At 38.8% G+C, this 23,367-nt stretch overlaps 1 protein-coding gene across 5 annotated transcripts in view; it reads left to right on the forward strand.

Moving 5' to 3' along the window:
- PDE5A (phosphodiesterase 5A) overlaps positions 1 to 23,367 on the forward strand; it is a 130,786-nt gene that overhangs the window by 31,738 nt on the left and 75,681 nt on the right. For all 5 annotated transcript variants that reach the window (XM_031691520.2, XM_072938264.1, XM_015247684.3 and 2 more), the window contains exon 3: positions 2,201 to 2,290. In XM_031691520.2, coding sequence (XP_031547380.1) covers positions 2,201 to 2,290 — 90 coding nt within the window. The remainder of the gene's footprint in view (positions 1 to 2,200; positions 2,291 to 23,367) is intronic.

Below are 23,367 nucleotides of genomic sequence, written 5' to 3' on the forward strand. Positions count from 1 at the left end.
TACTTGTGCACCACCTGCCTTCTCTTCATCAGGAAAATATCCACAGGAGGAAAGTCAGATTATTACAAGGCAGTCATGTGATAACCCCTGTTGACTGTCTGTGCTTTAGTTATTTCATATATTTTTCAGCAGGAGGGCAAGTCTGGTAGCAGTTGTTTTATTATGGCAGATGGGTACCTCAGCTTTGTGTTTTTTTACACTGTCATATTCTCATAAACAGTGAAAGAAATATTCACAATAGTAGTGCTTCATTTTTTCTTCAGTGTTTCTTGGACCTAGAGGTATTGGAAGTTCTCTCTGTGTTTATAGCCCTTGCACTGAGTGCATTGTTAAAGGAAAATTCTTTGAGATGCTGAAATTCATTTTAAGTGATTTTGAAGCATACATTACTCCTACCTCCTTCAATGAAGAGTGAAATCCAGGGCTGCTGTTTATTTTAAACTTCTAGTATGCACACACACTCACACAAACTTCTGTGAAAGTCCTACTAATTTCAGCCTGTCAGCCTCTATTACTTTGATTAGATAGTTGGGTTTAATTCTCTTTTTTTATAAATTTTTTGTAATTCAGATATTCATTAATAAAATGATTGATGAGGATGTATTTCTGTTCGTATTTTGATTATTAGCTTGTAGAATAATTCACTATGTAAATTCACAATTTTTTAATTCTTTTAACTCATCAGTATCAGTGTCCTGTCTGCTTTCTTTACATACTTTGCAATATAGTATGTAATTTAAGAACTAGTTCTTGGAAACATTTAGCCAAGGTTTTCTCTGTCTTTCAATATAACTTTAAGCATGTTTGCAGAAAAATTAAAACTGTAGTAGTGTTTATTTGTAACATAAAATATTTATATAGATTTTCCACTATTTTATATCTTTTCTTTTAAAATTGTCTTTAATGCCAAGTGTGGCCCTCTCGGGGAAAATTGGCCTCATTTCTGACCCCAGATGGTGGAATCTAATGTAACCATTTGCTTTATTCACAGCCTTCACTTTGCGTGACTTCAGGCTAATTAAAAAAAAAATAGGAATGACCTTCAAAGACGAGGATTTTTCCACTGTGACTATTCCATATTCTCTGAAGGGAATTCCAAAAGCAGAGTTTTTGGAACAATGATGCTATGATTAGGTTGAGCATGAAAATTCCCAATGCTATTGCTTTGAAGGGAACAATATTCATTCAGATGTTTATGTTCTGGTATCTTGGCTTCATTTTAATTGTATCTCATATAGTGGTATCTGTCCATTTCTTCAAGTATGTTTTCCCTCCTACTTAAAAGATTTGCTTTAAAGTATAGTAAGCTGAAAGTGATCACATTGGATAATCATGATATCATTTGTTAATGAATTCCCTCATTTAGTTAACAAATGTTTTTGAATTCCTGTGCTAATCTTAGGAATATAGTGATGAACCAAAAGAAAAAAAAAAAGCCCCTCATAGAGTTTACAGTCTACCTTTAATCTTCTCAATCTGGTTTAATGGAAAATAGCCTGTATCTTTCGTTCTTTAGCCTGCATTTAGAACTTTTATACCTTTCAGAAGTCCTTTGTGATTATTGGATATATAAGACATATTTGGTAAAAGGAAAGAGCTTTAAAAGATTAAGGAATTGTTTATAATCTGATGAAGGCCATGCAGCTTTTTTTAAATATATATACAAAAAAAGAAAAGATTTTAATTGTCATGATCAACTGAGACAGAAATATAGAATACCGAGGAAACATGTAAACAATCATTAGAAGGAAACTAAAGTCAGTATTGGAGAGACCATTTTGGAGGTGGTAGGTTTTATAGGAAAAGTTTCAGAGCAGAGATGCTTTTCTTTTTCAGAAGAATCAGTGAGATGGGAACAGGCAAATTGTATTACAGAGGAGGAGAGGTGCCACTTTCTCCTGAATTTAAGTAAGGCTGTCTAAATCGGTTAATATTTTGAATTTCCTTTATTTCTTAACATCTGTCTATGTCTGTATTTTTTCCATAACCACTGGCTCCTAAAAAATCTTTAATTTATCTTTGTCAAAGATGATATGTGCTTATATGACTTGATGCCTTTTACAGTGATAAAATTGTCATTCAGAGCAACAAGATAGGTCAAAGATTAGATTTCTCTAATCCTATAAATCAATAAATCAGAAAAATCAAATCAACCTTTGAACAGGTCAGTCATTCAATTGAATTTCTTCTTCCTTTCTAGGATCCACGGTTCAATGCAGAAGTTGACCAAATTACAGGCTACAAGACACAAAGTATTCTTTGTATGCCAATTAAGAATCACAGGGAAGAGGTAAGCCAATTTTCCGTTTTATAAAAGGTCATTTGGAAACATTTTCCTTTTTGAAAAATTTTTTTTACTTTGCACACTTACGAACTAATGCTGTAGTGATAAGTTAACTATAAAGTTCTTTCTCTGATTTTTTTTATTTAGACTTTAGTAATAAGGTTGAATCCTGATGGAGACTTTACTTTGAGAAATAAATTTTAGACATGTCATTTCCTTACCTCTCTCTCCTGAGGACCTTACTCTATCCTAAGATATATAATTGTGGTTGTGGTTACAATCAATTTATTTCATATTATATTTTAAACGTCTGAATAAAGCTTATTTCATAAATGGTTATCCAATTGCAATGATCATCAGCTGATTTTGGCGGGGGAGGGGGATTCAAAATGAGGTTTTGGAAAAATGGAAATTGTAGCTAATTCCAAGTGAAATTTCTTGTGAAATTATAACAAGCAAATGAAAATAAGTTGGTTTCTGTTTCACCTAACTGGAAGATTTGGATTCTGTAAGCACTGAATTCTCTCTTCATTTTATAGTTATTTGAAAAAAGAGTTAATAAATTATCATTTAAACTGAATGCTCCAGTTGAGTGTTCTCAACCTGTCCGCACATTACAATCAACTGTGAAACTTATAAAATATTACCAGTTAAACCAGAATCTCTAAGGGCAGGGTCTGGATACTGATACATTTGTAAAGCTCCCCAAGTACTTATAAAGTACAGCTAGGGTTGAAAAATCACTTCTCTAAGTGAAAACAAATAGATTGAAAGAGCCCATATTCTTATGATTCTTAACCTTGGCAGCACATTAGAGTCACTCAGGGAGCATTTAGAAATTCTAATGCCCAGGTTTCACCTTAAATCATAATCTCTGGGGTTGAGATCCAGGCATCAGTATTTCTTAAAGCTACTAGGTGTTTATCATGTGCTGCTAGGGTTGAGAACCACTGCCAAGGATACTAGAAACACTTTCATGGTTCTACTTGATTTACATTCAGATTCTGACATCTCTCCTTTCCTTCTTCCATTCAGTCCTTTACTGAGTCCATCGATAATTTTTTTTCTGTTAGTCTTTCTCATTTTGATTCCTTTCTTTTCATTCCTGCTGCCTGTGCCATAATTCAGTTCTTGAAGTAATAGACTTTTAAAATATTCTTGTAAGGGGTTTTTGTACTTCAAGTCAGTTTCCCTTCAGTCCACCCTGCATATGCCCTTGGGGATTTTCCAAAAACACGGCTTTATAAATCTGGGCTTCTAAAACAGTAATGTGCATACGAATCTTAAAATGCAGATTCTGAATTCAGGAGGTCTAGGTGAGACCTGAGTGAGATTCTTTTCTAACAAGCACCAGGTTGATGCTGGTGCTCTAGATCTGCAGATCACAATTTGATTAACAGACTCCTGTATCAGTCACTTCTCAGTAGTCTAAAATAAGTTCCCTGTGTCTTAGAGTTGCCACATGGTTTCTTAAGAGGGTAGTTATAGCCACAGTGACTAACATTACACGCAACTAAAACATGCATATGAAATTAATTAAGTAGCTAATTAATTGTGAGTAAATAAAATTGAAGAGGCCATGCCTAGACTAGTGGTGCTGGTGTTATTAATCAGATTGTCAGATAGAGCAAATAAAAAATATGTCTCATGCAATATTTGAGACATTGTTATACTAAAAAATTATTTATTGCTCATCTAAAATTAAATTTGACTGGCTGTGCTATATTTTATCTGGCTGCCCTGGTTATAAACCAAGGACTGTGATTGTGTACACTCGAAAAGATGATTTTCAGCTTTTAGTTAGTGAGTATGTTTTAAAACTCTGGCCCCAAAACAGCTTTGTACTGGTCAAGAGACTCAGCCCAAATCATGCTCTGGTTAAACGTCTCCTTCTAAATAGCATGAACGGTGGGCATGGGGGAACCCCTGAGAATGTGCAGTAAAACCACCAGGTAAAGTAAGGGGGACTGCCCTTCTGTAAGAGAGTGTCCTCTGAATACCCATGTTTCATTTCAGTCTTTATGAATGCCAGTGAGGCTGGTTTAATTGAAAACAAACAGCAACAATAACAAAACCTCCGCTGTACCGAGGTGTAATACAATGCATACAATAAAATCCACTCACTTTAAGTATATAGTTTGATTAGTTTTTCTACAGATGTATATACGGTCATGTAACCACCACTGTAATCAGGATACAGAACATTTCTGTCACCTCAGCTATTTCCCAGTACCCCTTATAGTCGACCCCCCCCGCCTCAGCCTCCAGCCACTGACAGTCACTGATCTGTTTTTTGTCACTATTGTTTTGCCTGTTGTAGAATGTCATTTAAATCATGTAAGGGGGATCATACAGTATGTAGTCTTGTGTGTCTGAATTGGCATAATGCTTGTGAGATTCACCCATTACTGCATGTGTCAGTGGTTTGCTCCTTTTTATTGCTGAGTGTTTATTCCATGGTATGGATATGCTGTAGTTTGATTCTCCATTCATCCATTGATAGACATTTGAGTTGTTTCCAGTTTTTGTGTTAGGGAAAAAGCCATAGTTGATGCTTGCATACAGGTGTTTGTGAGGACATAATGTTCTCATTTCTCTTTGGTAAATATATAGGAGGGGCATTGCTAGGTCACATGGGGGGGTGTATGTTTAATTTTTATAAGAAACTTCCAAACTCTTTTCCAAAGGGGCTGCACCATATGTATTCTTACCATCAATGTATGACAGTTCCAGTTGCTTCAAAGCCTAGGCAACACATGGTATTGTCAGTTTTTTAAAAATATCATCATTCTGGTGGGGAATAATTTAAATTTGATTACATGAGTCAATAATCCCACTCTCAGCCAAAGGCCTTCTGCTCACTTACAGACCTAATTAAAGTGGGTTCAGCTCGGGGTCCCCAGGTTGTGCTTGTCCAGGGTTCTCCCTAAGATTTCTGCTGGCTTCCTCGGCATCACAGGGTGTCTGCCTCCGGGCTCCCACACCCTCTCCTGCTGTCTGTTTTACCCTTTGATGACTGGATATGAAGCCTGAGCTCTTCCCTGGTTTCCACAAAAGTTTGTTCATGAGAAGCATTTCAGGAGATAAAAGAAACCAGCACTGGAGTCTTAGGAAATTACTGATGGGAGGGTTTCCAAAGCACAGCCTTTTAAATATCTTGCTGACCCTCCCCATTGCCTGTCCTTCCCCCCTGCTCCCTCTCCTCCCACGCTCACACTGCCCAGTTTGAAATTATTTCCTGTGAGAACTCTCTCCTCGGAGAAAAGGAATGAGGAGAAACAGTCGGAAGAAGAAATGTACTCTCAGCGTGGCTGCTGTAGTATAGAAAGTAATTTGACTGACTGAGAACCAGAGCCACTGAGAAGATGCAATATACAACTTCCAGAATTGTCTTTATATTTATAGCTGCATAAACAAGCTCAGGGCAGTGTTTGCTGCTGTGTACACACAATAGAAAAGTACTACGCTTTCTCTCACGAAGCTTTTGAAATCAAAACAGAGAGTCACAGGAAGGCTTTGGGGAGTAATGAATTGTTAGGATTGCTTGCTCTGGGCTTGAACCCCATCTTCACCACTTACTTGATGAGTAACCAGGATGGAATTGGTTAATCCCTCTTGATCTTCGGTTTCCTCATCTGCACAATGAGGGTTATAAAAGGACCTACCTCATAAGGTTGTTGTGAAGATTAAATGCATTCGTGCATGCAGCGGGCTTATAGTTCTGGCACACTGAAAGTGATCAATAAATGTCAACTGTAATTTTTTTAAAGGAGACATGGAACTAACAGAACTTTTAAGAGAAACAAGGAATGATAAAATTGTAGGAAGAGGTCATCAGCCACGTAGTAACCAGACAGCTGGGATCAAATCATAACCAGCACAGTCCTGACCTAAGTGGTCTGTTACCCTCTTACTAAACTTTAAGTGTAAAAAAAATTATTTTGATTATTTTTCCTCGTAAATGAGGCAAAATGAATTTGGTTTCTTGTCTTTGTGTTAGTTCAGCTGTACTGAGAGAGCCAACACCAATTCCAACTAATTACCAAGGAACCTAAAATGAAATGCGATTATTGGTTGTTTATAAAATGTCCTGGTACAGTTTAGTGACCCCAGTTTCTTAAGCTACCAACTCTGTAGAACTATTTGAATGGAGCAGTTAAACTATAAACAAGTCTGAACTATATATACCACAATCTGAACTATAACAGAGTCCAGAAAATCGAGAGAGATTTTTTAGAGACAATAAAATATATAATCGTCTCATCTGCATCTCTTCTTGTGAAGTATTTCAACTAAAATTTTTCAGGATTTCTTTTCATGAATGTTATAATCTTAAGTGTAATAGATATAGTAATGCCTTTTTAAAAGTCACAATCACAGAGATTCTTAAAACTTCTGTGACAGAATGTTTAAAAAAAATGATAAATTTTTTTAATCTTCCCCTCTGCCCTTCTAAGAGAATGGGGTTAATGGGCAAAAGTGGTGGTTGGGGGGTACTGGAGTAGCTTGAGGAAGCTAAAATAACTTATTTTGGAAAGATCAGAGAGCTATTGCCTAGAGAAAATGAATGAAGACAAAAGGTAAAATGGTCAAGGGGAAGAAGAGAGCCAGCACATGCTGTGTAACTGGGTGGTTTCAGGACAGCAGGGTAGGACTCTGGCAATAACTGCCTATCCTTTGGTAACTATTCTAAGGATTTGATGTGGATTAATTAATTTCATCTTCATAACAGCCAGACATAGGAGGTAGTCAGTATTTTATTCCTTCTTAACAGATGATGAAACTGAGGCAGGGAACATTTAGGGAACTTGGCCAAAGTCACATAACTAAAAACTGGTGAAGCTGAGATACAAACCTTGGCAGTCGTGACTACAGGGTCATGATAAGGGCAGGAAGTTTCCTTAAAATTCTGCTGTGGGTGATGACTGCAGTCTACTTTATTCCCTTTTAGTGTTTTCTTGAGCTGCTGCAGTAAACATTTAAATTACTGTTGATTTCAGGATGGGAGGTACACTGGTGTGAGAGGTGGTTCCATTCAGAAGCAGGACTTGAAGGTGGAAACAAGGGGACCTGGCAGCATTCTGATGGCTCTTCAAGTGAAGAATTGAAACCACTCTGCAGACAGACTTTTTAAAATGGAAAGAAAAAAAAAGAGAGAGAGAGAGAGAGAGGCAGGGAGCAGGGGTGGGAGAGAGAAAGCTGGATCTGAGTCACATCCTCTATCATGTCGTAAGAGAAATCCATCCAGTCAACAAAAAGAAATTTTTCCCAGGGATGAAAGAGTTATAGCAGCGTGTTTCCTATCAATCTGGGCCAGTGTGCTCCATGATTCGCACTGGAAGTGTAATGAAAAAAATTTACATGAAGTGTGTGAATTTTGGGGGCTGCTGTTTAATTTCTTTTAGGCTTAATGCGGGATTTTTCAGACCTGGGTACTTGGATCAGTTTTATTTTCATCACATGCATCACTTATTTCTGTAACCAGATTGTTGTTTCATGTTTAGTAAAGAAGTAGAGGGAAACGCCTCTCTCTCTAGCTCCGATGACCTATTTCTGAAATACTGCCACCTCTTGAAGTATTGCTTGTTATGACATGGTGAAGATAAGTGCTCTTCTTTATAGGGGCTGCACCAATGAGGCAGAAGCCAGGACATTGTAAAATAATGCAAATTCCGTGAAAATTCCATATTGATCTGAGTTGGAGATTATATCCAGAAATGTCAGGCGAGGCTAGGCTGACACCCGTTTTCTCTTGCTTGAATGTCAACTCTAGTTATTAAGTAGAAATCTGATTTAGAGTCAGAGTTCTGATTCTCCTTCTCTGTTTTTATCATCTTTATTTTATCATACTTGATGACATAATTCTTTGATGCAAATATAAGTTACAATAAAAGATTTATGATATTTTTACAGTGTGATAAGGAGCAGTTTAGCTAAATATCTAATTGTTTATGTGTTCCTTCAAAAGAAGCCTAAAAAACTTCAAAACATATCATCTAATTTTTATGAGATATTTATCAGATAAATACTTTGATGAATCAAAGAGATTTAATGTCTGCCCAAAAGCCCAAAGTAAAGCATTAATGAAATCAGCTGTGTGATTCCTACTGCAATATACAAAAGTCAATGTTTTCTAGAATTTAAGCTGTATAAATTTATCTACCCATTTAAAAATATTCTCATCCCTCCCCTAAATTATCTTGTTTTGAAAGAAATTGTTGAGTCACTGCAATATGTAGAGCCCTAATCTAGGCAATGAGGATATAAAATGAAATGAAGCAGGGAAGCTACTTTAAACTTTTTTCAATTTGTAGAGGTTGATCTTTTATACCAAAAATTATATATCAATACAGGGTAACAAGACAAATGTTAAGTGCGTTCAGTATTCAGCACACAAGTTCAAAGGAAAGTCTGCGGATTTCTAGAGCTGGAGAAATCAGAGGAAGGAGGAAGGCTGTGGTTTCATACAGCAGATCCCTGCCGTGTTTATCCCATAGGCTTACGAGAGGAAGCTCCTACACGCTTTCCGTGGGGCAGAGGGTGGGCAGAGCAGATGCTGGCTTGTGATGTCCTGCTCGCATTACTGACTCGGGCTTTTCTTCAACTTGGCATGTAAGCTTGGAGCAGATAAACGTTATAGCTGTATATGTAGTCCAACAATTCCAAGTCAGACTAGGTAAAACTAAATAGCAACAAGATTAAGCAGACTTTCATTGCAGGCTGTCAGTTGATCTAGATCTATTTTAGTCTCGAAGCCTTGGCTAGTTATATGTTTTTTTTTAAACTTATAAATTGTCCATTTCGTTTATTCCCCTGTGATATTTTATTGTAGCTTTGTTTTAGAAACAAAACAAAAATACTCTGAAAAGTTTCCGTTGCTTCTGGACTTGATATCATGAGGTGATGATCTTTTCTTTTTCTTTTTCCACATTGCCCTTTAAATAATAAACAAGTGTATTTTACAGAGAAGATGGTAACCACTTTCTTAAGGAAAAAACATTTCTTAAGAACGTCAGATGAAAAATATGATGCTAATAGGTTAAAACCCTGAGGCTACACTACTGAGCCAGGAGAATAAGAGAGAGAGAATAAAAACAGACTGAAGATTAGGTCAGTGGTCGGCTGTGTTTACCCATGTCTTATTTTTAATGCTCAGAAAATTTGGTTCAGACTGAATGCTGTTTTATTCAGTATATGAGGTTTATCTTCACTGGTACTTTTAGAATAACCATTCCAGCACTTGTTGGAATGCATTACATTTTTAATTATTAAATCATTTGTAAATCATATAGATGAGTTACAAATTTAATTTTGAGAAGTTTTACATAGGCCTTGCATAATGACTAGTAGAGATCTGGAACCAGCTCCAGATAAGCATAAACAATTTCTTGTATAATAGCTGAGCCAGAGCCACATAATTAGGCCTTGGGATGGATTTTCATTATTAAATAATTTTCATACATTCTTAAAAAGTTAAGGTGGTTGTCAGTGAAATTGCTACTCTCAATAAGTATATGCACACATATATATTCATCTAAGAGCTAAAATTATATACGTAAAGTACTTTATCAACTAAGAATCCTATATTTCTTCTTGTTAAGTGCTCATCTAAAAGTTCTTACTTGTTTCTTTTCTACCATAGAATGAAAATTAATATCCTATGCAGAATTCAAATTAAAGTATAAGAGATGAGGATCTTACAAAATTTTTGATTCATAGTTTTGTTTTGTTTTGTTGTTTTGTTTTTTTGCATCACTTGGTAGCAGTGAGATAAAGTGAAAATGACCTGGATTTAGAATTCCAGATCCATTTGATTATTACAAATTATTTGATGATCGTACGTACAATATCCGTGGTCTCTGGCAGCATAGCAGATTATCCTAAGCATAGTGATTTTGAACAACAGCATTTATTATCTCAATGTCTGTGGTTCAGGAGTGCCAGAGCAGCCTAGCCAGCAGCTGGTTCTGGCTTGGGTTCCCTGAAGCAGGCTGCCCTCAGGAGATGGGCAGGGGTGCCCAACTCATACTTGAGTGTACACTTCCCAGAGGGCTCACCAGCATGGCTGTTGGCAGGAGGCCTCAGTTCCTTGCATGGGGGTGTCTACATATGTCACCCCAGGTCCTCACCACGTGGCAGAAGGCAAGCAAGGGGGAAGCAAAGCACCTTGTGTGGCCAAATCTCCAGACGTGTTCACCTTTGCTTCATTGCATGTGTTCTTTAGAAGCCAGGCATCAAGTCCAGCCCAGACCCAGGGGTAGAGGAATTAGGCTCCACCTCTTGAAGAGAAGAGCATCAGAGAATGTGTGGTGGAGATACTGTGAAGCCACCAGAAGTACTAAGGAGATTTTGAGGCTTTATTCTCTTTCCTTAAAGCTGGCCAGATGATAAAAGAGGACATCTGCTTGTTAATTAAAATAATATCTTAAAAATAATTGTTTCTCAACCTTGCATGTACTAAAAAATAATGGAAACTACCAGAGGTAACATAGACTAGGTTAAAAAAAAAAAAGTGGCAAAAGACATGGAAGCAACAACCTAAATGTCCATTGACAGATGACTGGATAAAGAAGATGTGGTATATTTATACAATGGAATACTCCTCAGCCATAAAAAAGAATGAAATAATGCCATTTGCAGCAACATGGATGGACCTGGAGATTGTCAGACTAAGTGAAGTAAGCCAGAAAGAGAAAGAAAAATACCATATGATATCACGTATAGGTGGAATCTAAAAAAATGCCACAAATGAACTTATTTACAAAATAGAAACAGACTCATAGATATAGAAAACAATGGTTACCAGTGGGGGAAGGACTGGGTATGGAAGGATAAACTGGGAATCCAAGATTTGTAGATACTAACTACTATATGTAAAATAAAGAGCAAGAAACTATATTCAATACCTTATTATAGCCTATAATGAAAAAGAATATGAAAAGGAATATATATATATATATGTGTAACTGAATTACTATGCTGTACACTAAAAATTAACACAACATTGTAAACCAACTATATTTCAATTTTAAAAAAGATAGCAAGTTGGTGTGTATGTTCTGCCAGATTGGCATGAATCAATAAAGGAAGTAGAGTTAAAAGAAGAAGGCTGAGGGGGAAAGGAGGAAGATGCCTGCTGTTTGAGCTGTGGCTAGTGACTGAGGTATTAAACATTACAGCATTATGTCACAAGTGCAGGTCTACCTGACTTCACTGTTTGAATGTAACGTAACTCCTTTGCTTCTTCATGTTCACAGGGAATGTTCACTGGTGCATCCTTCTTATCTCTCTGCACCATTGTTTTTTGCCTCCCTCATGGATTCAGAGTGGAGGGAATGTGTTTAGTACTTTAGCACAGTGTTTGAGTATAAACTGGAGATGAGGCTGTGCAAGCAGGCTGAGGTCAGATCGTGCAGAGTCCTCTAACTGCCACACAAAGAGGTGTTGGATTTTTTTTTAAGCCAGGAAACATTTGCTATCTTTTAAAGATCTGTGTGGCCACAGCGTTGAGGATGAACAGTTTTCTTTGTTTAATCTTTAAACCAGAGACTCATAATTTAACACTTGAGAGATTTTGATTTCCATATTTGTTCATACCCTGAGAAAGTCATGTGTCTGGAAGCTGGGAAGTTGGTATGGAGGCTTTTGCATCATCTGGACCAGGTTGGGGCGGAAGGAACAAGAAGAGTGGAAGAAGTGTTACACTTCTCTTTGGGAGGCTGAGGGATTGATTTGATGGACGGTTAAGTAGAAGGAAGAATCTAGAATAATTTCTAGGTTTTTTAGATAGACGTAATGGGGGAAAATATTCCCTAAAATAAAACATGCAACAGAGGGAATTGGTTTGTGGGGATCAAAACAAGTCGCTCTTTTTGGGGGGATGCTGTTGTACTGTCTGTTACTTTCTCCTCTCTCCCCGAATCTCAGTGCTGCCTTCCCATCCCCACTTTCAGCTGGTGGCCTTGCTTACTGTTTCAGTGAAAAGAAAAGCAATTAGAGGACTACTTTCACAAGAGAAGTTCCCCACTCTCTTTCCCCCTGAGTTTACATCCTCTGGTTCTCCTTTTACTTGAACCATGTGTGAAGTAGCGAAAGTCCATCTCACAGTTGTGCACCAGATCTCATCCCATCCCATCTGCCCAAAGACACTGCTGGGCAGCTCTCCCCTCAGTGTCCAGAATCACCAGAATTCTCCTCTACCAAAATGGTTTATCAGCATACAAACACGCTGTCATTGCTCCCATCTTAAAAACAAAAGCAAACACTCATTGGACTACACATTTCCTTTCAGAGACCACCCTTTTCTCTGACCACCATTAGAGCTAACCTCTTTGAGAGAGTTGTCCACATTGGCCATTTTCATTCCCTTCCATTCTCTCTTGAACATACTCTACCAAGCCTTCACCCTCCCCACGCTATGGAAACCACTCTTGGCAGGGTCCATGGCTTCCTTAGGGCAAGAGCTGGTGATTGTTTCTCAGTTCTCATCTCACCTGGCCTGTCAGCAGCATGTGACATTGTGAGTGATCACTCATTCCCCCCAGGACAGACTGTCTTCACTTGCTTTCCAGACTACACACTCCCCACTTTTCCTCCTGTCTCTCTGTTTCCTTCACTGGTTCCTGCTCATCACAACAGTGCTCAATGGCTCAGCCCTGGACCCTCTGCTCTGACTACACTTGCTCCTTTTGCTATTTAATTTACTCCCGTTGGCTTTAAATACCACTTATGTGCTGACCAGACTTACATTGCAGTTGTACCATTTCTTCAATGTGAACTCATATTCAACAGCTTACTTGACTTCTCTACCTGTATCTGTCTAACAGGCATCTTGAACTTAATATCTCTAAAATGTCACTCCTGAGCTTCCTTCCCACCAAACCTGCTCCATGCTCATCTCCACCACAGTTAACAATGTCTCTATCATCCCAGTTATTTAGGCGAAATTTCTTGAAGCCATCTGTCCCTTCTTTCTCTTTCCCTCAGGAGACACCCAGCTCATCAGCAAACACTGTTGCCTTTCCCCCCTCAATCACTGCCCTCCACTTGCACTTCTACTGCCCTGGTTCAAACCATCAATATGAAGCGCCTGAACTATTAGAGTAGCCTCCTAACCAGCATCCCTGTTTCTAGCCTTTAACTCCCTACAGTCTATTCTCAGTACAAATTTTATAAAACATGGTAGATCTCATCCCTCCCCTGTTCAAAGCCCTCCAGTAGATTTACACTGAACTCTGTAAGAAGGGTCCTGATGCCCCTCTGATCCCACCTTCTGTTATCTTTCCACCCCTCAGCTAGTTCTCCAGCACACTGGCAGTCTTGCTTTGCTGTTTCTCAACAAATCAGGTAAGCTTCAACCCCCGGGCCTTTGTACTTGCTGTTTCCGCTGTCTGGAAGTCTCTTCCCCTAGTTATCCACAGGGCTCCCTCTCTCATCTTCTTTAGGCTTTTACTCAAATGGCATCTCAGGAAGACTTTCTTTGGCTATCCTTGTTAAATATCAGCCATTACGTCCATCTGTGCTATGTTTTCCCCATAACACTTAAGTACTTGATCACCATTTGATATACTCTGTATTAACTTACTGGTTTATTTCTGTTTCCCCTCCTTAGATGTAAGCTCTGTGAGAGCAAGGTGAGGCAAGAATGCCTCACACAGGAGGTTAATTTAAACTGCATCTATGGGGGAGAGGGTATAGCTCAGTGGTAGAGTACATGCTTAGCATGCACGAGGTCCTGGGTTCAATCCCCAGTACCTCTATTAAAGTAAAGAAATCTAATTACCTCCCCCCAAGAAACAAACAAACAAATAAATAAATAAACTGCATCTATGATGTGCAATAATCTAGTTTACCTAAGAACTTCTTTTTTCAGAAGTGTTTCTTTGCCATAGCAAACCATGGTGACCAAAATAGATTAACAAATGAAGGGATCTCAAATAGAAATATAATCAAGGCTACCTGGTCAATGGCAGTAGGATTAGGATCTTCCTGCTGACACTTGGAGATCAGTAATAACTGTTTTTGTTGATATTATCATCCCCCTTTTGGATAAGGAAATATGGACTTGGTCGAGTTAAGGAAATTTCCCAACATTACATCTCTATTAAGTGGCAGAGCTGGAGTTCAGATCCACATCATCTTATTCTAAGGCTGCATTTTTCTCACCAGCAAATAATAATTACCTTCTTTCATCTTTATTAATGACTGTACCTGTAAAGATACCAACCAACTCTTTTACTGTTTTAGCTTTTTGAAAATGCAGATTATGAACTGGAATAATAATAAAATCTGGAGTTACATGCAATGATTCCAGATTAATTGCTTTGAATACGACCAGGCACAGCGGTGTCGAGGAGGGCATGTCTCTGTGCCGGTGACACCTACATCTAGACAGGTGTCTGTCTGCAACCGAGCTTTCCTATATGACTACCTTTTCAGGCTTATTTTCCATTTGGAGAAAAAACTAAACTTAGAGATAAAATATTATTATAGGCTATATTCTCTATGTGAAGGATTTGTTGAATGTAAAAGAATTATAAACACATACACACACATTTTTTCCCCTGGATCTCTTAAGCTAAACACTGTGGATATTCAGCTTCTTGTGGTGCTGATGCAGTTAGATGGACCAGTAGAGGCAAGAGTAGTGATCTGAACACTTAGTTCAACTCCTGTTAATAAGAAGGTGTTCTGTCAACCTTTGATACCAACTTTAATTTGTAAATGAGATTCAGCCTGTTGGTGTTTTGATCCAAACTTACTCTGTGCCACTTTGGCTGTGTTTTTTCTCTGCTGTTTGTATTAGGTCCACATCATGGGCACACCCCTCTACCCTGTAATTATCAGGAAGCTTTACTAGCATAGCATCTGGCCGGGCTGTAGAAACATGGACCTGTTGTAAGTGCAGACAGCACTGGAACACGTTCCATCCTGGTTTTAATAGAGTCCAAATCCAACAGCAGTGTCCAGGGTAAGCCTGTGCTTTGCAGGCCAGCACCTGGCAAAATGCAGTACACCACCCTGAAAATAAATCTTAGTTATTAAATAGATCCAAGGCTCTGAAGTCATTTTTGGCAATGTCACGTGTAAAGGTGGGCACAAACAGTGATAGGATTATTCTAATACAAAGTATAGTGTGTACAATAGATACTGAGTACACAAATTTTTAATTGTTATTTTGGACTTTTTCCCAATTAGGCAGAGAGAGTTTGAAAGAGTTTCAACTGTAGCAAAAACGACTTGGTCTTGAGTACTGGCTTAAGATGAGTGGTTCCTTGAGTATCTTTCTTTACCTCTCTGTGCCTTTGGTGACTTGCCTGTGATGTTTCAACATGAAGTACAAACACACAGGGGGCTTGACTGTTGTAATGAGACAAGGAATGTGACGGTGCCCACCCCAGAGCTCATCACCTAGTGGAGGTTTAGAAAACGTTTGTCTCCTCCCTTTGGAATGTTGCAAGGCCAGACAAAGGGAGGAATGGAAAGTTAAATAACAGCAGTAAACGCTGAGCATAGCCTGCCATGGGAAAGACAGCAGACCCTCTTCTGCTGTGTAACCTTTGTGTCTCTGCAGTTTTTAAAGGGCATGGAAGGAGACTGCTCACAATGATTATGTGCTGCTCTGTCTCAGGCCTGAATCTTCATAACCCAAGGGACAGAAAGGTCTAAGAAGAAGGCAGCAGGTCCCTATGGTCTAGGTTTAAGGTCACCTCATTGCTTAAAAGCTGGTATGGCAAAGAGCTTGGTATTTAGCAGGGAAGATTTTTTTCTTTTCTTCTCTTTTTGTGTGTGTGTGTGTGTGTGCGCAAAGGGATAAGATTAAATGCTAGGATTAAGAATTATGCCCAGCATCCCCTTGTCTGGAATAAATCCAGTCTCAGGTTGGCACCAGCCCCACTGAATGTTCCCAGGACAGGACAGCTACTGACCCCCAGAAGTGGACTTGTCCTGGCCTGAGCCAGGGAACATCCGTCCTGCCTGTGAGCACAGGGCAGACGGTCAGGACCTTAGTCTGCTTCCCTGTTACCAGGACAGCTGCAAACTCAGCATGTGAACCACCACTTTCAGATATCATCAGCTTTTATGAATTTACTTTTCAGCCAATTAAATATTACTTTTTGAAAACCAGGTTAAAGTTTACATTCAGTGAAATACACAGATCTTCATGTACAACTTGATGAGTTTCACAAATTATACATCAGTGTAACTCACACCCTAATCAAGATAGAAAACACTTTCATTGCCTCTGTCAGTGCCCACAACCTGTGGGCAACATGGTTCTGGTTTCTGTCACCATAGGTTAATTCTGCTTTTTCTTGAATAAACTGCTTAATTTTGAAACTGCATTGTTATCTATTTTCCCCTGAAACATAAGGCTTCTTATGTTACGTAAGTAGTTCTTGAGTATGAAAATATGTCATAAGATTTATAATCAAAGTCCAAGAAAACAGAACTTTTCACAGCCACTCTGGATTTGTCTTTGTTTCTTAAAGTTATAGTTTTGAAACAGTTCCATTCCCTTTCATGAAAGCACACTTTAACAAGACAAGCAGATGGGGTCTGAAGACAGTGCTGGATGTACTGGACAACCGCCGGTCTTCATGATTCCTCTAGTTTAAAACAAGAGTGCTTAAGAACCTGTATTTTATAGTGGTGCCGGTTTTGCTTTCCCCTGAAGGGGAGTAGTAGGAGAAAACGGAGCCTTTGGGATCAGAGCTGGAGAGCATCTGCGTTTGCACATTCTCAGACTACCTATTTAGTTAGCTTTTCTGAACATCAGCTGCCCTTGTGATAAAATGGGAATGATAATGTCTACCTGAAAGGGTTGTGGCAAAAGTTAGATGGACTAACAGATAAAGTGCCTATCACGTAGCAGGCCCTCCCTTTTTTTAAACGGCAAGCTTTTTAGCATTATGAGTTTTTCTTCTCTTTTTTTTGGTATAGGAATGGATTTATTAACTACATGAGAGATACTGGCCATTGATTATATATTTCTGGTGCCAGTTATCTTTGGGGCACTGCTGTTTATATCTTGCAACATCCTAGAAGCTTCTTCCCTTCACCTTGGCTGCCGCTTTACAGCCACCCAGGCTGTAAGAGTAACCTAAAAGCATCACTTCTCCTGTATTCATACTTGTCTTACCTCCCACTTCTGAAAGATCCATAAACATACCCTTGAGAGAAATAGGTGTGGCAAAGTGCTTGTCTGTACAGATGGATGAAATTTAGCATCACAACCAAGTCAAGTCAGTCTTACCAGTCATTTAAAGAAGTACCAAAACTAGATGCTCAAATTCATTATTGACAATAAAAAGGTCAAAATTGGCAAAGATACGTAGAAGCAACACAGAAGAGGAATACCAGCATAGTCAATAATAACTAAAAAGCTGTTAATGCTCTCTTGTAATCAGGAAAATGCAAGTTAAGGCAACTGTGAGATACATGTTTATACCTAACAGATTGACAAAGATTTAAAAGCTGGTTAGGATGTGAGGTTTACAAGAGTTTTTATACATTGCTGATAAAGGTGTAAATTCCTGTAGTCCTTTGAAGATTGCATCATGTAAGCTCTGGCACACATGCACAAGGAGACCTATACAGAGATGTTCATTGTAGATTGTTTGTAATAGCAAAAAAATTACAGATCACCCAAACATTTGGGGATCAAACAAGTAAAATTTGGCATGAAATACAATGGGACTGGGAAGGGGAAAGTCCAATTTAATGTTATCTTAATTTAACTTTAAAAAAGAGGAAACATTGCCAAGTATTAACACTTAGTAGTTCTATGTCAATGGCTCTCAAAGTGTTTTTTGTCCCTAAATCAGCAGCATTTGGCATTACCTGAGAACTTTTAGTAAAACAGATTCTCTGGCCCCCACCCAGCTCTCTGAATCTGAAACTCTGGGGGTGGGATCCAGCTAGCTGTGTTTTATTTAGCAAGCCCCACTTTACCACTACTCTTCTTCGTGACAAGGACATGGATGTTTAGCATCTCATTCTCTGTGATTTTCTGTATTTTTAAAATTAAAACTCACAACCTCAAGCTTTTTTTTCCCACTCCCCCAAAGACCTTTTAGGCTGTAAGCTTCAACTCCATAACAAAAGGCTTATTAAGAGTATAAACTTCTTACTGCCACATAAAAGTTCTTGGATGTGGGCAGATCTCTTAATACCAAGCAAAGGGCGGAGAAAAAAATGTGCAGATAGTATTAACTATTATTCAAGTGTGAATCATCCAGTAAGTACATCACCCTAAACAAATCTAATCCCTCCGATACTTTTCCCACGATCATCAACAACAAATATCAAGTATTGAGTATATTCAGAACAATGCAAAGTACTGATGTTTCCATAAAGCATAAGCTATAAATCGTGTCCTTAGAAAAATAATCTTATTGCAGATTTAGGATGTGAGTAGAGAAAATGAGGGTAAAGATGTGTGTATCAGATGTATAGCACACACAACGGCCACACAGGATTTCAGAGGCGTTTGAAGGGAAGCTTTTTGGAGACTCAGCCTCAGTGGAAAAAGTGGAAGGCAATATTTCAGGGAGTGATATGAACAGTGGTCATTGTAGCATTCTCATTCAAAGATGCATGTGAGTGATTGTAGTTCAAGCAGAGTGTTTGGAATCAGAGTCTTCAGTTTTTGTCCTATAGACCGATGGATGAACCATTACTCATTGGAGTAATAAGATAATTTGTATGTGCAAAACAGTGTTCCCAGAAGATAAATTTGGCATTAGTGTCAAAGATGGACTGAAGTTGAGAAAACAATTAACCGTGAGATGTCAGGGCTTTCAAAGAAAGTGAGGATTTAGATGGTGAAACACAAAATACAGTATTGGGTGAGAGTGAAGAAGGAATAGGAGCATGTGAGAGTAATTCTAATGGAATGTATTAATTTCTTATTGCTGCAAAAAAAAAAAAACTAGCAGAAATTTAGTGGCTTAAAACAACACAAGTGTATTATCCTCAGTTTTGGAGGTCCAAGTCCAAAACAGTTCTCACTGGGCTAACACAGAGTGTCAGCAGGGCTGTGTTGCTGTGTGGACTCTCTAGGGAAGAATCTATCGTCTTGCCATTTCCTGCGTCCATGGGCTGCCCACATTGCTTGGCTTGTGGCCCCTTCCTCATCTTCAAAACCTGCAGCTGAATCTTAAAATCTCCGACTCTGACTCTCCTGCCTCCCATTTTCCATCAGAAGGATTCTTGTGATTACTTTGTTGAGCCTGTTCCTTTTCTCCCCAGATGATTCAGGATTATCTCCCTATCTCCAGATTCTTAACTCTCACATCTGCAAAGTCCCCTTTGTCATTTAAGGCAGCACATTCACTGGCTCCAGGGATTAGGATGAGGACATCTTTGGAGGCCATTATTTTGCCTACTACATGGAATATGACCATAATTTGCTGATTGCTAGGATCTGGAAGAGAAGTGAAAAAGCCTGGTTTGGTCATGTCAACCGTCGCAATTTCATTTTGTCTGTAAAACATGGGTGGGCAAGATGACGGGGATGGGATTCCCTTCCATGTGTTGCATTCTGACTAGAATGTCAGCCCCATGAGGACAGGGATTTGTATCTATCTTATTCTCTACCTTGTCATCTTCATCGTCTAGAACAGTGACTGGTACATAATAAGCACTCATTATGTGTTGAATAAAGTATTTGTTACTGAATGAATGATCAAGTCAAGGAAAGCCTGAAAAGAGCACTGGAGAGGATTCTCCACTGGCTTCTGTCTATGTTAAATTCCGGTCTTCTTGGTGAAGTAAAGCTTTGGGCTCAGGTTATATGTGGTCTGATTATGATAGAGACATTCTGCGAGTGGGAGAGACGGGTAACTAAGAATTGTTGAGCCTGTTCCTTTTCTCCTGTGCTTTTAGCCTCCATGCTGAGCATCCCCTGGAACCCTGAGTGGGAAATGTATTGGGACTGATGTATGGCCTCGGTGAGGGTCTGGGGCAGCTGCTGATTAAAGAAGAAATTGCTCACTGTGGCGATGATCACTTGCCCCTGAAGCGACCAGCTGTCACATTCCTCACTGCTCACCCAGTGAGAGTCAAATCTTGCCCTTTGCATTCCTGAAAGAATACTTGACCCTGTGAGGATACAGTATTCATTTATGCTGTGAAAAGTGCCAGTGCAATAGAAAAGAAGCTTCTTTGTGCTTAAAAAAAAAATAGCATGAAGTTTAGGTGTTTGAGGACACTGCAGGTAGGCAGCAGGCAGGCAGAAGTGACTGGGCTTTCTGATACGGAAGCTGGCATTTTCAGGGGCTTTGTCTCTCAGAGGTCTGACATACACTTGCCATGAAAGCTGTCTTTGAAAACTGACATTTAAAAACCTATGGTGAGCAGTTCCTTGGCTTGAAGAAAGTGAATTAATTTGTTTAAAGGAGCAATAGATGGTAGAAGGGAAGGCTTTGTATCAACACAAGGAGGGCAGAGGGTGCTGGTTTTGCTTAGGATCCTTGAAATTCAGAGAATCAAAGTCTTTTTATCTTTTATTGTCTTATTTGACCTTGGACAAATGTTATACCTTTTCTCTGATTTTTAGCTGTTATTTTCATCAGTGCTTTTTAAAAAAATGTCTTCCACCTGGGGATGGAAGCCCATGTGTGTATTAGATATATGTTCCTGGCCTAATAGTCTCTTGAAAGAACTTGTGTTTTGTTTTTAATCTATTAATTATATTTACTTATTCATCCCTTAAGCAAATTAACCTCTAATATCTAAATCTAGAAAATTATTAGTGAGAAATAATTGGTTACCAGAAAGGATGAAAAATTCATTGTTGCAAGTCCTCATTCCATAAAGCTGCCTAATGATTAATGTCTTGCTCTAATAGTTCAGGGGGAAAATTAAATATAGTGAAGAGCTGGTGTTCAAGGGGTACAACGTAGGTTTTGAAGCCTGTGAACAAGATTCCTGGTTAGTCTGCCAGACTGAACAGATGCGGAAGACCACCCACCATCCATTCTGCAAACAACTAGGAGATAAAATTTCACCAAAAGCAATTTTAAAAATTACAGATGATCTCAAGAAAGGGAAAACCTCAGGTGTCAGAAGCAAAGAGGGGAACCCAGGGGAAGCAATGTGAGTGACCAAAGGCCAGATGGGCTGCAGAGATGTGAGATTCAGGTAACATCTGCAGATAGAGGTGATGAGCCCCCTCTGCCAGTACAGTGGGGGCAGGGAGGTGAAACTAAGCTCCCAGGGGAAGCCTAGATCTGTTAAGGTTCCACTCATGGAATGAGGCCTGTAAAGCTCCACCAGCAGCCAGAGGAAGCAGCAAGGAAGTGTGCTTCTGCCGGCAGCAGCGAGAGAAAGAAGAGACACCTGTGAACCCTAAGAGCCATGCCTGTGCCCCACACGGATATGGAGCTCAAGTTCGTATCACCAGTGAGCGCCAGACAGGCAGCACATCGCTATGTCTGACACTTCATGATTAGGGGACATGAGGCTCCCAGGGGGAATAGTCCCTGCTCTGGATGAACTTATGCTGGAAACTCAGTATGTTTAAAGAGATGAAGGACAACAGACACTGATATTTTTCTTTCAATTGAAGTTTAGTTGATTTACAATGTTGTGTTAGTTTCTGGTGTACTGCATAGTGATTCAGTTATACATTTTTATATATTTTTCATATTCTTTTCCATTATAGGTTATTACAAGTTATTGAATGTAGTTTCTTATGCTACACAATAGGACCTTGTTGCTTATCTATTCTATATATAACAGTTAGTAGCTGCAAATCCGGAACTCCCAATTTATCCCTTCCCACCCCCTTCCCCCCTGGTAACCATAAGTTTGTTTCCTGTGTCTGTGAATCTGTTTCTGTTTTGTAAATAAGTTAATTTGTGTCTTTTTCTTTTTAGATTCCACATGTAAGTGATACATGATATTTGTCTTTCTCTGTCTGACTTTGCTTAGTATGATAATGTCTAGATCCATCTATGTTGCTGCAAATGACATCATTTTCTTCTTTTTAAGGCTGAATAGTATTCCATTGTGTATATATATCACATCTTCTTTATCAAGCACTAGTATTTAAAGGAAAAAAAGGAGGCAAAATAGACAAGTTTGAGAAAAGAAATAGAGATTCTAGAAACGGAAACTAGTTATTGAACCACACGAACACGGTTGTGTTGGTTGAAAATCCTGAATAATGGCTTATATTTAGGATGGTTTCTGGGACATTATTCTTTTACACAGAGAAAACTTTCCAGCCCACAGTTAGAAAAATGCCTACCTAAATATGCTCCCAAGTGTAAATGTGCAAACTGAAACAGAAGCTGAAATTGGGGTACAGGGTGATAAAGGGAGAGCTCTAGGAACACCCCCATGTGCACTGAAACAGCCTTGTTTGAAATGCTCTTCTACGTAAGTGAAGGCAGGATGCTGCAGGCCTACTGGGAACAGACTATGTCTACTTTGCTTCTGCTTTTCTAGTACAGGCTGATGGTCATTGACTCTCCATAAAATATTTCTACCCCCTTCCCTCCCAACTCTCCCCAGCACCCCAAATCCATGCAGAGACCACTGACTGGGTTAAGGATATCCGTAGACTGCAGCCTTGGACCACAGTCAGCTGAGTGTCCACAACCAGCTGTCCTCTGGTTCTCAAGGAACTATAAGACCTCAACTAAACAACATCTTATCACTTTTACCAGAAAATGCATTGTGCCGTTGATTTTTCTCTTTTCTTTTAAGACTTTGAAAAAAGCTGTCATCTCACTGTCAGTGTATGGTGATATCATGATGGAATAAAATGTTAATACAGTTTGATTATTAGCCATTTAATAAATAGCTAGCTTTGTGTCCCATTACAGTTTTGAGTGAGCAGGAACTTTACTTTCTTGCTTAGTACATTGCCTTACACAGCTCCAGGTACACAGCATATCAATACATACTTTTTTATACTATATAAGTATCTGAGAAGATTTGCCTAACAGTCTCTTTATCTGCCTTAAAGTCGTCTTCCTTAAAATAAAGATTTAAAATTCAAGTCTTTTATCAAACCATTTATTAGAAATAAAAACTCAAATGTTATCCCTTCTGAGAAGCCTTCTCTTTTG

The sequence above is a fragment of the Vicugna pacos genome, chromosome 2 (genome assembly GCF_048564905.1).
Source record: "Vicugna pacos chromosome 2, VicPac4, whole genome shotgun sequence".
Taxonomy (NCBI): Eukaryota; Metazoa; Chordata; class Mammalia; order Artiodactyla; family Camelidae; genus Vicugna; species Vicugna pacos.